This window comes from Anopheles marshallii, chromosome 3 (assembly GCF_943734725.1).
Source record: "Anopheles marshallii chromosome 3, idAnoMarsDA_429_01, whole genome shotgun sequence".
Classification (NCBI taxonomy): Eukaryota; Metazoa; Arthropoda; class Insecta; order Diptera; family Culicidae; genus Anopheles; species Anopheles marshallii.
In genome coordinates this window covers 47823950-47838746 of record NC_071327.1, presented here as the reverse complement: position 1 = coordinate 47838746, position 14797 = coordinate 47823950, and the positions used below count along the sequence as shown (strand labels likewise).

The window sequence follows — 14797 nt, the reverse complement described above, 5'->3', positions numbered from 1 at the left end:
AAATTCCCTAGGGAAATTATCATCGAGTCGGTAGAGAAGGAAATGAATGCAATTCGTGCAGCCAATCCCACCAGCCAAGGGAAAACGCTTGTGCAAGACAATAACGCAAAATAAACTTGTTGTTTCCTACGCAAATCAAATCAACCACAACGGGTGAGGGTGATCGGGACGGTCGGGACGCTTCTCGTTGCAAGTTCTTTCTTTCCCGGCATAATCCATGCCTCACAGGATTGCACATCGTAATCTGCACCATCAGAGCATAAAAACGTTCTAGATTTTGCAGAAAACCAAGCAAATGCATTCCTGTCTTCTGGCAACACGATCACCGTCGAGGAAGTTTTGTCGTCGTTTGCTTTATCAACTAGCCTAGCCGTAAACGAGCAACTCGCTACCATTCCGATCCTGGATGTCAGATAGCAATCGCAACGAGCAAACAAACGAAAGAGGAAAAAACAAAAGTTTATAATTGTCTCAACGGCTTGACGACGGTTTCGTCGAAACCCAATCATCGGTGTAAGATGGAATAATCCTTCGTAACTTTCTAACAGGATAGATACACTGCGAAAGATTATTCGTAGGAAATTTAAATTTTGTTTTTCATCCTTTTTTTTTAAACGACGTAAAACACAATTTCTAAATCCTTCTGTAAAGAGTCGGCCAATGGAATCGACATTAGCCCAAGCTTGCGTTACGTCTTTTGAATGCGCCTAAATGGCTGCAATATGATGTTTTAATTGCACACCAACCAGCACCACAGCTGCTAAGCATAGCTCGATACACGTGGTGCGCCTTAAGTTTGCTTGTTCTTTTCCTGTCTAAAACAAATGTGTTAAAAATTATTCAAATTTTACATTGTACATTGATCTGCACACTGAAAGTAAACCGAAAAGCATTACCGCTCGTTTAAAACTCAATCTGCTCGGTCGATGACACGAAACAATTCTGTTATCGGGTCGTCCGGGTTAAAGTGAAATCTAATCGAAAACGAACACACGCATTCGATGAAGAGGGACAAGAATAAACGAAATACTCACATACAGCTTCACAATGTACCTCGTCAAACACAAGAACGCAATTTCCTGTGTTACCATCATCAGAATGAAACGCTTGGTACGCGTGATATAAAACAAAAAATTAATTCACTTTCGAAACATCGATCAACATCAAAACTAAATTATCATTATTTTCAAGTCATAACCTTATCTTCCCACCGCCTTCACCGCCCGAAAGAGAGTTCTATGAACAACGAACAGCAACACGGCGATCGGAAAGGGAAAAGAGGAAAAACTGTCAAATTGATCGCCGTGTCTCGATAACATCGGGTTCTCTCGGTTCCGGCGGTTTTTCTTCAGGTTGACGCAGCAGGATTAAATATTTTCCCTCATATTTAACTCAAAACAAGAAAGAAAGACTTCATCAATCGTGCGGGCGGGACTACAAAACAAGGTTACAATATTTAACACAAATGGAGAGTCATTGGCTAACGAGCTACACTAGAACTTTCGACAAAACGTTAAAATTTAAGAAAAAAAAACATTTAAAAATCAGCTAAAATCAACAAGATGCTTCTTAGGTGTCTTCTGCACTCGGGCTTGAAGCTTAGCGGAAAACAAAACCGGCACTAACGCAATCTGGGAACGGATGACGCATTCTTGGCAGCCCGGCTGGACTATATCATGCTTCCAAACATGCGCTTTCCCCGGGTCAGTATCAAACTGACCACCATTACCGATAGCAGAAAGAAGACGACACTCAAGAAGTAGAAAAACCAGCGGCACCGACTGCGGAACTGTTTTTCCTTCTTCATCTTTAGTCGCAGCTGCTCGGCACGCGGGACGTCCAGCGTAAAGTCTGATTCCGGACGGGTTGAGGGCTGCAAAAGAGAACACGAGAGAAAAAGTTGTACTATTAGAAAAGTGTGTTTAATGGAATTAAATGATTTAATTTGAGTTGAAACGATTCATTCGGGCGACCTAGTGGTAAAAAAAATACCACTAATAAAATCTAAGAATTCTATAGTAGTAGTAGTAGTAGTAGTAGTAGTATTTTTATTTTGGATTTGATTTTCTTAATGTTATAATAACGGTTCGCGTTACTTATAATGGGTTCGCACCTTTGCTTTCCTCATTAATTTTTGTATAAATAAACTATTGCTGAGTTTTGATGATAAATGAATGATGATAGTAATATGGGAAAAAGACAAAAAAAAACCATGAAAATTGGGGGACTAATCTAAAAGTAATAACAACGAGGGAAAAAACAATTTAAGCCTAACACTACGAATAAAAACTAGAAAAAACTCTAACGAATATTAGCTTCTGACGAATCTAGTCTACATTATCCTACTAACTGGTTTAATATATTCAGATTACTGTCTTGGAATCCAGCGTAATAATTTTGACAGGTTCGATTGATAAATTCTTGAATGGTGCACATGTTGGTGGTTTTATGGAGTTTTTTGGTATTGATCCACGGTGGAACATTGATGACCATTTTAAGGATTTTGTTCTGCATTATTTGGATTTTTTTACGATGTGTAAGAGCTAAACCCTTCCATGCTGGGATTGCGTACGTAAGAACTGGACGAAAAAATGTTTTGTATATTAATAGTTTGTTTTTGAGGTTTAATTTGGATTTACGATTCAAGAATGGATATGTGCCTTTTATGATTTTGTTCGTTTTAAGCAGGGTATTTTCTGTGTGAATTTTGAAAGTGACCCGTTTGTCGAAATAAACTCCTAGGTACTTTATGCTTTTTTCCATGGAATGTAAGAATTCTATAAATGACAGGACCTTGTGAGAAAATCTATAAATGTATGTTTTTATGTAATTATATTTATTAGGCGTCATCTAACTCAGTACAAAATGTAACTCAATGCTCAAAACGTCTTAGCAATTCCGGAACGCGACTGCCTAAAGCACCTCCAATTACAATCGATAAACTTATCTTAAAAACTACAGCACTTTTGCTGGTACTTGTTCATGTTCAAGTCATGTTGAAATAATTTGTATTGAGACACCTGATAAATTAGACTACGAAGGTAAGCCATCCTCAAAGAGATTTAACTAAATTAATAATCTCAAAACCATCCTCTTCTTCACTCTGCGAGGTAATCCTCCGGTATGACTGGGCAATCCAGCTTCCTGGGCCTTCTCTAGTTACTCCACAGTTTTAAGCAAGCTCAAACTACCTCTTACAGATAAAAGGGCCGGCAGCTGATGGCCATATACCCTATCTCAACATAATGGCAAGTCGAATTCGTCTGATTTCTAGGAACAACCATAATTTTCGTCCTTTCTTGAGCGGTCCATCTTTGTCACAAAATCAACAAGTCTTATCTAAATTACGACTCGGTCATAGTCGACTTACCAATCCTACCAGTCTTATACCCTAAAAATGTGGAAACTTAAAGTCAACTAACCAGTACGAATCAGCAAATTCAGGCTGAAGAATACAACTTTAAAACATTGTATTGAACGAAAAGCCAAAACTGAAAACCGACTCAATACAATAAAAACTGTGATTACGACGTCGTCCAAATGTCTACTGTCATTTTGAAAGATGACCAAATGAATTTTAAACAAATAGACCATTTAGTGAGGAAAACAAGATTATTAGCTCCATTCCGCTGCTGGTCTTCCTTCCGTTAGGTATGTATCTTGCGTGAAAATAAAGCAAGTCTAAAATCGGGTTTTTTTTCCTTCGTGCATTCACGTTTCCCACCCACACTCCCCTCTCTCTTCCGCTTCAGCAGTTGATTGAGTTTTCCTACCAGCAATCGAACTCCATGTTACACTGTGTGTTCGTTTGTGCGTGTCTGCTCATCTGCTTTTTCACTATCGCTACAAAGCACCACCCAGCTTTGTGTAAGTGTGTCTGCTGAGATAATGGACAGCCAATTGAAGGAAGAAAAAAAAATCAAAACTCATTCAGGCTGCAAATTTGAAGCTTCCCTTTCGCAAACGATCCTATGCCGACGATTCCGGCTCATCCTACGCATTGCGTTGCTTGTCGATAATTTAATCACCTAGTCAGATTCCTTCTATCATCTGCTTCGCGGTTTGCGCATTGCCACCCAGAGCATTAGCGACACAGCATGATGATTTCAATACATAATTTAATTAAACATTCCGTAATCGACATTGAAAATCAAGCGCAATGCAATCACTCGAACGCAAAGAGCGATCGATTTGCCATAGTCGCATCTCATCAATGATGCTCTTCCGAACCATGCTTCTCTAAAGTGAAATAGGTGGCCAAAAGGCGAATAGAAAAATGGCTAGTGATTTGTGTCGTTTTTCGAAAGTAATTAAAATGTAAAGTTTCACTTTTGAGCAACTGTTTCTGTAGCTAGAGGAATTTTGAACTGATTTTTGCACAGCTTTGCAATTCCTTTGTGTTAGGAATACTTTTCTCTACAGCAGAGGATGTCAAAACCATGCCTTTCATTCAACCACATTATGGCTAACACATTTAAAGCTGCATGCAAATACAGTAAATTATAGTTTTGTTATAAAAAGTATTTAACAGCGGCTAACTTAAAACGGTCGTTCTAAAGAGAACAAATAGCAAGTAGCCAAACATTAGCAGCAAGTATTTTTTCATCACAGATAAAGCTGTAATTGTTATACTACTTGATGGGGCTTTTCATATTTCACAACGAAAGAATCCTCGCTATTCGTTTCTGTTTCGATGGCAGCATTTGAATTTGCATTTGCCACTGAAACCAACGAGAAACCCTTGTCAAACGCTAAGCCAGTCGCACAAAACTATCGTTTCGATGTGTTCCATCGCACGTAGGGGCTTTATGTGACAAGCAAACAAAAAAATGCATCCTTATGCACCAAATACGCCCAGCATTCTGAAACACAATACTAAACGAGCCACAGCAAAAAAAAAGATAAAAATTCTGCAGCAAAAGAGTTTAGCATCGCAAAACGGTCTTAGCAATGGGCAGGGAAATAAAAACGAGTTTGACGCAAACACACCGCTCGGTGCAATTGTAAAATGCACTCATGTGCAGTTATAGGCGACAGCAAAGCTTCATTCGCAGCAGTGTGCAATAAATCAACGATAAACCATCTATGAAACAGATGCAACTGAGTAGACCGAATGTTGTGCTTCATTCAAGATCATTTTCCACTGCGAGAGTCGTTTCCTTGGAAACGAACCTTCGGAAATGTGGTATGCATATTGCGTCGTTTATTGATTTGATAATTTCGGAAAATTCACGCTGTAGGATCATCCTCCAGCACATGTTTTTGCACTTCGTTTATAGCATATTCGTTTATGAAAACATTTAAGATAATTTTTGAAAACTAGTTGTTAGAAAAGAAAATAACTAGTCTCGTTTAATCGTAACCTTTGTACAAATGAGGGAAACATTTCAGCATTCAGAAAACATTCAGCAACACAAGGAAAACGACATTTTTTGAATAACAATCCGAAAATTACACCACGTATGAAAAACAAGCCTACAAAAACACGTTTCCATACCTTTTCTGGGGCTTTGTTAAAAATAATAATTAACGACATTCAATGGTCTAATATCAAAATAAAACAAAATTAAAGAAATATTTTGAAATACTACTTGCAACACAAGATTGTTAAACATTCAATAGAATACAAATTGGGGGATATATCATGTTGAAAGGGTTACTTGAAATAGGGTTGCTTAAAAAATGTATCAATGCTCAAGCTATAAAACAAAAAGTCATCAAACTCTCTCAGACTCCCTTAAGGTAACAGTAAGTTATTTAAAAAGTATTCAATTGATCTCGAATTCAATTGAATTTATCGGTTCGAAGGTCCTGCAGAAATGTGAATTGCAGTTTTGAAAACTTTGTAAACAATTTCGGAAAAAGCAGATACCCTTAAGTTTAACAGAGTTTTCTGCAACCCATCTCGTGTAATATTGTGACACAATATAAAGTTTTATCCTCGTGCCACTAATTACTCAATCTCAACTGAGTGACACAAAGCTGCTCTGAACCAATCGACCCCAAACGTCAATTGATCTCAAATGCCATTATCAGCTTGTGAAACTTGCAATTGCGATCGAACGCATCGGCAGAGCTAACATTCGCAAACATCAAACGTAAATCGAACACCGTATCAATTGAGCAATTGCAGCTCCTAAGCCATGTAGGAATGTAGAACCGATTAATCGCGACGGGAATTCCACCCCGTCACACTAATGGCCGCAAACAAAAAAACGCGTACTGACCATCGTCGAATTGGACGAATTGCACGGAATTGCTCAAAAAATTCCACCTGCTGCTGCTGCATCTTTCACACGAAAGGTATGGACTCGAGCGCAACACCGGCTTCGTCCCATTTTAGGTCCCATGCGCGCCTCGCTAGACGTTGGCGCGGTTTTGGTTCGATGGTTCAGCGCCCATCCTGGGGCTGGCGCGTGTGGTCACACCAAAGCGAAGATGGCATTTGCCCGTCGGTCCAGCCCAACGAGCTGGGCCCATCGTTGCGATGACCTTCCGATCGTACCGCTCGACCGCAACCGGGTCGTTGGTGTGATCGTTCGCACAGCCACAGACCTCATCAATTAAACGGCTCTTCCTCGGGCACAACGATCAACCGCGTCGTGCCGTCGTAATTCAAGCGGGAGGATACAAATTCAACGCATCATACGATTGCCCAATCGAAACGGAAACTTGCTTTAAGATGAAAAGAAGAGGTTTATGTCACAATCGGTTGGTTTTGCTATCGAATCGATGGCGAATGGGGCGTGAAACATATGCTGTGCGTGTAATGCTGTTGTGGAGCCACAATCATCGCACTGTGTTTATGCCTTGCTTATTGTATAGGTAATGATAGAAAATGGTTATATTAATGGTTAATGCATTTTGTAAATGAATAAGTTTAAAAGAAAACCTCACCATTAAATGCCGAAATGCTACGATGCATTAGAGTAATTAAAATGATACTGATTTATATTCAGAATTCCCTCAGCTAGAAAATTTGAACCAAACATTGCTGATGTTATTTATTGCTTTAGCTGAGCAATCGTAATTCTATGAATATTAACTACGGAATAAAATTGCTGGAAGTTTACTAATCATAGATGTATTTCTTAATTGGACTTCTTGTTACTGCAAAAAATTCTCAAGATTAATTAGAACTCTTAAAAAAATAATGTTTTGCTTTAATAAGATTTGACCTTAAAAATGCATTTTTCATAAGTTCAGTGTAATAAAAGAAAATAGTTCTAAAATATATTCCAGCAGAAAACAGCGTGCCAATGTCTGACCAAGATTTTGTGATGTCACAAAAAAATCGTGTCAGGCGTGGCTCGGATTAGAATGTGGAATCATTATCGATTTTAATCGCCCGTAGAATAAACTCATCATTATTTGCTTCGAAACACCACCTCTTTCGCAGTTTTTTAAGTCAGTTTCTGAATTAATTCTCTTTTAATGGCCATATATATAAAACAAAATTCTATCACTAGAATTCCGTCCAATTTAAAACATCACGACGACTTCTTACCAAACTGACACCGTCCGCTTGTGAGCAAATTCCTCCACTTAAGTGATATGACACTCGTACGTGACGAAACCAACAATCATGATGAAGATGATGATGTAAAAACCATTACACCAACAGTAATCTTTAACTTATGACCGTATCCCTCGATCTTCACTACTACGATCCGACAATAAAATAAAAAATGTTAAACTCTAAACTTTACAAATCGCTAACAATCGCTGCAAGAGCCGCGACAAAGCACACTAAAAGAAGCCATTTCTCGGCAAATCGTAAAGTGCGCAACTTATGCTCCTCGTGTTCCATTACCCCGAGTGGTCAAACACCACGTTTACGTTGGAGCATTCCTGCTATTGTCGCTGGGGCTGTCAATGTTTTATCATTTTTCATATCAAAGCTTCTCGAACTCGGTGCTATTCGGGCTTCGGGCGACATTTTAACGGTTGTAGAGGTGTTTTTTTTTTTTTCATTTTCTCTCCTCCAACAGCAACCTATCCAACGTTCAACTTCTCGGTATGCTTCTTTCCGGATGATTTTCTATCTACACTCCCACCAATGCCACTATTCGATCGTTCCGTATGAGACATGGGATTCCCCCAGTAGGGAAGCTTTTGCAGCACGAGTTCGAGAATTGATCCCTACCAACGGTAAACCATCGAAAGCGCCCAGGCAGGCGAGGTTATGACTTATCGTCCCACAATCGCAATTTACGACACGTAGTTTGATTCAATATTTCGATGGCTCGATGGATTCAGTTCCCGCCCCCCGGAGGGCTAACGATGCGCCACCACCGAGCGTTATGATTATTATGATTATGGAGGATTTGTCGAAATGCCCTTTTCCCTGGGTAACTTTTATCCCGCCTCACAGTGTTTTGACAGTCTTGACGCAACGAGGCATCATGCCATGCCAGCCTCAAGCGCATTATGCTTGCTTTGATGCATCTCTATTCTATACCCAATCAAACAACAAACCAGATGCATCCATTTGGCACCCCATTTCCCCGGGATTGCATTTTATGGTACATTACGGATGCATTTATGATGAGGGGTTAATCGGAATCTTCTCGATGGCAATGTCCACATGATTTTTTTTCTACTATATTCCATTGCATTTCAAAGAAGACGCCTTGTTTGTCTTACACTTCAAACGAATGTTACTCAACGAACAGCACTGCTACCATCGCACGGTCCCGGCACTCACGACACCGCCACGACTTTTGCCTAATTCGATTGTAGTAATCGTTATGTGAACCGGTGTAGCATAATCATCGATCGCGAGTCGGCTGGCAACGAAAACAGCTCTATCATCGACACATGGCGGCATGTCGTGACTAAATTAGCACCTTTCTTACTTGCAAAGGCACTTACATGGAATTGAGCGCAAATCGAGTGGTCTACAAAATAGGGACAATCTGAAGAAGACCACTAATAAGTATTAAATTGCATAAAGTTTTCGGTCAAGGGGTACCTACCCGACAACACAATTATTATTTAAATAAAAAAGACTCATGAAATATTGAAAGGCCACGACGTGATAAAAAAAAAATGATTCCACACAATCAAAGGGGAATCAATGTTCTACCAGTGAATAGTAAAAGTGAACAATAAAACCATATCAAGCCAATAATTTTGCATTAACGGTGAAATTATTCACCCCTCCCATGGGGGCTGGCTATGGCTGAAAAGCTTTTACCGCGATTAATTTTCGCTACCCATAACGAACTACCTTCTACAACCTATTCAACCATCCATAAATCAAGCGCTTATCGATCAGCACTGCCACTACACGCATGATCAACAATCAACACTTATCTATCATTCCTTTATTTTGTTTCGTACTTCGCTCTGGCCAACTTTATGCTGATGAGTACTCTATCGTCCTATAAGTAAGATAAAATAAACACATAAAAACAGCATACACACGGGGTAGCCAATGTTCACTGTTATCTAACGCCGTGGTACAAAACCAACCCGTCCCAGCCGCTGGATGGGTGGGTGATTAAGAGCACGGTTGCTAAACATGCTATTTGCTGCAAACTGCTACCACCGTATGTTAAACAACGGAGAACGAAACGAAACAACTGGCACAAAACCAGTGGCAGAACTATTATCGAACATAATGTTCGAAGTTGATTAACGTTGTTATCGATAGGAATTTGGGACCTGATGGAATGTGCCTTGAAGCATGCGTTTATGTTGTTTTATTTGATTTATTAGAATATTTATTATGCAAAATCCATGTTTTAATGTTACTACTTTTGCTCAATTCACTAGGCGAATCAGTGATGTTGCCTTTGTGTTAAAAAAGTAACTATCGCAATTTTCAAAACACATTCATATAAGAAACTTTATGTATTTTAATATATATATATAATATATATATATATATATATATATATATATATATATATATATTATACATTTTTATATTGAAAATCTTGCATTTATTGTTTGGGAAAATGTGTGCATGACTGGACCGCTGGAAAAATTCCACGTCTTCTATACTTGAGTGACATTGTACGGAACGTGTAAATCAAATAATTTTTTATGTTCATGTAGTGAGCATTTTAAAATATTCATTTACTTCTTATGCTTTTCAGTCATACGCACTTAACTACGAGGCCTCTGGCGATAGCAATCACATTATAGAGGGTAACTGATTTTTAATTGGAAAAAAAGCGAAAAACTTTACCCTCCAAAAATGTCACAAGGGATGACAAGCAAACCCAAAGCATATAACCACATCACAAGCGTAAATTGAAATCACGAGCTGGTCTTACATTTATATAAACCATTCCCACAACGTAAACACGCACGCACCAACCGCTATGGAACCCAGTTTTCGTGCGCATGCTTATGATTTAAGCATCCTGCCACACCTCCCGGCCGTTGCAATCCGGGAAAATACGAAATGGAAATGATTTCTTGTTTATTGTAGTAATTAACTAACCTGCTAAAATGTTTAGGAAGGTCAACGAACGAATGACCGGCAACAGGTATAACGGTGCGTAGGTCTTCCCCCGCCATGGAAGCTCAATATGATTTTGACACGTTTGTGACCCACCAAATCTGAGCGTGCCTTTAGGTGATTCACCCATTTTTAGCGAAAAAAAAGCTGTCAAAAATCATTTATCGTCAAATATCTCACCCAAAATGGTCAAATTATTCTCAACAATTGTGGAAGCAATTTGGCATCAAATTAAACCGCATCGGTGCACGTTTCGTGGGCCCTTTCCGATTTACCTCCACATGGACACCGGATGGACTCTACCCAGAAACCCAATGGCACACTTGCACGCCCTAACCGATCGATGATCGACCGGTGTATCGGTTCGGGGGTTTCGCAGTTTTGCTTTCTTCGACGTTTATTTCGGGCCCAAGATCAACCTCATTCGAAGTTTCCCATAATGGTTTCATGTGTCGCTGTTTTTTCCTTCCCTTGGCACTCGTTCTTCATCACTCTTTCTCTGTGTCTTCGAGATCAACTTCGAATCATCAACGTGTGCTCCCCGCCAAATACACGCTCCCGGCCAACGTTTACCCTCTTCATTAGCCATCTCTCGCTGGGGTAAGCACGATGATGCCGCAATTACATAAACTTCCGATTGAATAATATTTGCCTGGACCATCGGCAGACGATCGTCTGGCGCAACCAGTATTTGCCATATGAGCACAGGGCACACACACGTACGGATTGAAGCTGCATGCTGCTTGTTGGCGTGTTTCACGACCGTTTAGTAGCAATTTGAACAATTCTGTTCCCACCTCTTTGCGACTACACAGTGGCAGACGTAGCCGATGCCCATTGTAGTTTGCTACCATAATGAACGCTGACGGATGGGCTTTCATCGATGTACTGCAGGCACGGCTGGATGGGAAAAGTTACAGCTTTTTAAGGCAATCGATTCAGCCGTGAACACAGTGTCTTGGAGATTTTTGCAAAGATGTCAAATTTTTTAAGCTACGGCGTGCTTTTTAAATTTTGACCGGAATCTAGGCTAACGACTACCGACTTTGGCTGACATATAACACGTTGGTAATGACAAGTTTAAATTGGACGCAACTAATATGGTAATATATTAAACATTACATATGTTTTTGAATGAACGGAAATACATGTTTTTTATATGATAAAATAACGATAATTTTATAATGTTTACTATTGTACAGATTATTGTAACAATGGTACAACAAAATGTGGGAAAGAAGTAGGTAATATTTTTAACAAGTGGATGTAAAGTAGATATAACTAAAGGTCTTTTTCATATTTTTTTTAAAAAAGGACAATTACATAGCTAAAATTCTATTCTAAAAGCAAGGATCTATGAAAAGAAAGATACATCCCAGTTATAGAAACTTTAACTATTACGCATTAGCTAAAACAAAATCGTAAAGAAGACAAGAAATAAATCAAGTTAGAACATTACTCTCATTTGGTATTAATAATTTGTTTAACACACCTGAGCAAACATTTTAGTGAATAATAACCATGACTCCTAGATTAGCAATAAATTCTGAGTATCATTTTGCATTATTATGTTGAAACATTGAATATATGCATCTTCGCATAAAAATATGTTATATTATATTATAAAAAAAAAATATTACACAAAATAACTCATTACATAAAATAATATAACACTGTTTAACAAAACGTTTGTTTTTCTTACTTTCATGTTATTTTCAAAAAATTACGTACGCATTCAGATAGTAGAATGTTGGACGAATGAACAGTAAAATAAAAAAATGGATATTCAAATATAATAAAATGAGAAAACGTTTGAAAATGAGAAAAAAAGAAAACGAACAAAAATGAAAACAATGCTTCAACGTATAAGTAGTAACAATTGAAAAAAAATGTGTAAAACTTTAAAATTCATATAATTTATGATCATCCCTAATGTAAGTAATTCCTTTCTTTAATTAAAAACCATAAAAACATATGCACTGAATAAAACCCAATCAATATAACTACATGTTCCACCGAAAAAGCCTCGATCACATAAGCTTCCTCCTTGAATGTTTGGTCCGCAACCGTTTCGGGTGACATTTAGTTCCACAATCGTCCCCCGATACCACCCCGCATGTCGTGCTAGGCACATCCGAGTGGCATTAAAATAAATTGTGTCATGAAATCGATGTGCCTTCTCGATTGCCAAAGCGAACTGTGCGAAAAGAGTTCCACTGTGCAACGAGAAGGTAGGCACAGCGTAAAAGAAAGCAACATCACCAAATTGCCGAATCGATTCCAGTGGACCTCTGCGCCATTTATACCCGCTTTTCCCTGCATCTTGCACATAACACGCTCAACGAGCCATTCACAATGGCTCATTTAGCGGATGGCATCGATAGGGCTCGATGCTGCGGCTCGACCACACGGGGAGGACCATTTTCGCGACTACCCAGCGATGCTGATGCTTCAAGGAACATCTAGCACGACCGGGATGAAAGGCAGCACATCGCGAGCCGAAACTACCCAAGGGTTTTGGAGTGTGTTAAAACTCGTGGCTATCCAAAATACACCGACCAGCCAAACAGTCGTTGAGTCGCTGAGCGTTCGGACGGTCTAATTTACTCCTCGTGCGCCGGTGTAATTCAGGAAGCTCATTTTCCATTAGTGTCACCGTGAAAGTGTTACAGTTTGGTTTCGGAAGAAACGATTGCACATAAAGACAGTCACCTGATTACATGACACCGTTTCATCACATTGGTGGCCGTGTTTTTTCCTGCGTCTGGTTCGTCTGGACTTTATGTCTCACGACACGTTTGTTTGCAAGCACCACATTGTAAAGCACCGGACAATTAATTCAAATTAATTTTATACAATACCGGCACAGTTTATTCGACCAAAGCATTCGGTTGGATCAAGGTCTCTTGTTCGTTTCGCTACCGAAAGTCAAGGTAATCGTTGACACATTTTCATGACCTGTACAAAGCGTACATTATTTTTTTTTTAAATCAGGGTTGAAATATTATAACGAATAATTTTCAACAATCCACAACCAACAGCTGTAACATTTAACAGAAGAAAATCAAAATCGCCAACTTACATTGATTGATTCATCACCACTCGAACGGATCGAACGATCGACCTGCTTCCGTCAACAAAGTCGACAGAGGTTCATTTTGATTCACTTGTGCGACATCGAATCCGTCCCTCGGCGGCGCCATATGCTGCACTATTAATCAACACTCAACCAGCGAACGGCGGCATAATTGCCTTTTTCCGTGCCAAATTGGGTTTCACAGGGAGTTCGATTGAGTTGTAAGTAAGTTCTAAGCCCCGTCACTTGATTTGCATTTATCAACTTGATTGATGGTAGATGATCCAAAGCGGAGCGTACTGTCGCGACCAAGCCTGTCGTTTCGTGCAATATCCTTGATAGTAAAATGTTAAAATCGTTTTAAATTATCGTTTTAATAAAACCTGGCAGAAGCCCGAACGTTTCCCTCTCGGAAGTGTTTATGGACAAATGGCTGTTGTATGTTTCATCGATAATTAAATTCCACTCCCAAATCAATTGGTATTCTAATTTGTGAGTCTTATCAAATTTCGCTGTCATCAAAGCACTTAAGAAACAGATTTGATTGAATTTTCAAGGTGTTGATAGTGTGGTACATTATGAAATGCGTCTACAACAAGCAACGCACGAACAAGTTTTGAATGTGTTTTTAAACCCTCAACATTCAAAACCCAGTGCCGGCTTTATATTTTTTATTCACTCGATTAAAATATTTATCGATGATTCTCGGTGAATTTCATATCGATGGGCCGTCGTTCGTTGAACTGTTGCTGACATCGAGAGGTGCAAAGAAGGACCGTGAAAAGGTTCGTGATCATCGATCACGGTATCGACAATGGGATGTACAAGTTGATGAAATGGTCCTTCATTGGCAAGGTTTTTCGGTAAGATGAAATACGATCCATTGCCTCAGGCACTTGTTCATCCTACGCTGCAGTCAATTACTGGTGCTTTATTTTAATCAAAAATGTCTTTAATATGCTGATTTCGCTTGTGGATTATGTCTAATTTATACCACATGTCTCGCCTACCGAAAACTGCTTTGCTCAGTGGATGAGATTTACTTTTGTCCTTTTCGTTTTGTCCGTTCAGGTCGAAGCTGCACCGATGCATCTAGCTATTTATTTCACCTGCATCGAACGCTAACGAGGCGAAAACAAACAACCGTACCCGTACGACCACTTCCCCTTTTGCTCCGTGGGACAGCGTGGACCATGCCGCGAATGGACGTCGCTGGCCACAGCAACAAAACGCTAGCAAAACACGGT

General features: G+C 39.4%; 1 protein-coding gene across 1 annotated transcript in view; it reads right to left on the bottom strand.

Annotated features, from left to right (window-relative positions):
• Window positions 1–1669: 1669 nt before the first annotated feature.
• The window catches only part of LOC128713623 (uncharacterized), a 48894-nt gene continuing 35766 nt past the window's right edge, over window positions 1670–14797 (bottom strand). Inside the window, exon 3 of the mRNA XM_053808485.1 lies at window positions 1670–1873. Within this exon, the coding sequence (XP_053664460.1) occupies window positions 1670–1873 (204 nt within the window). The remainder of the gene's footprint in view (window positions 1874–14797) is intronic.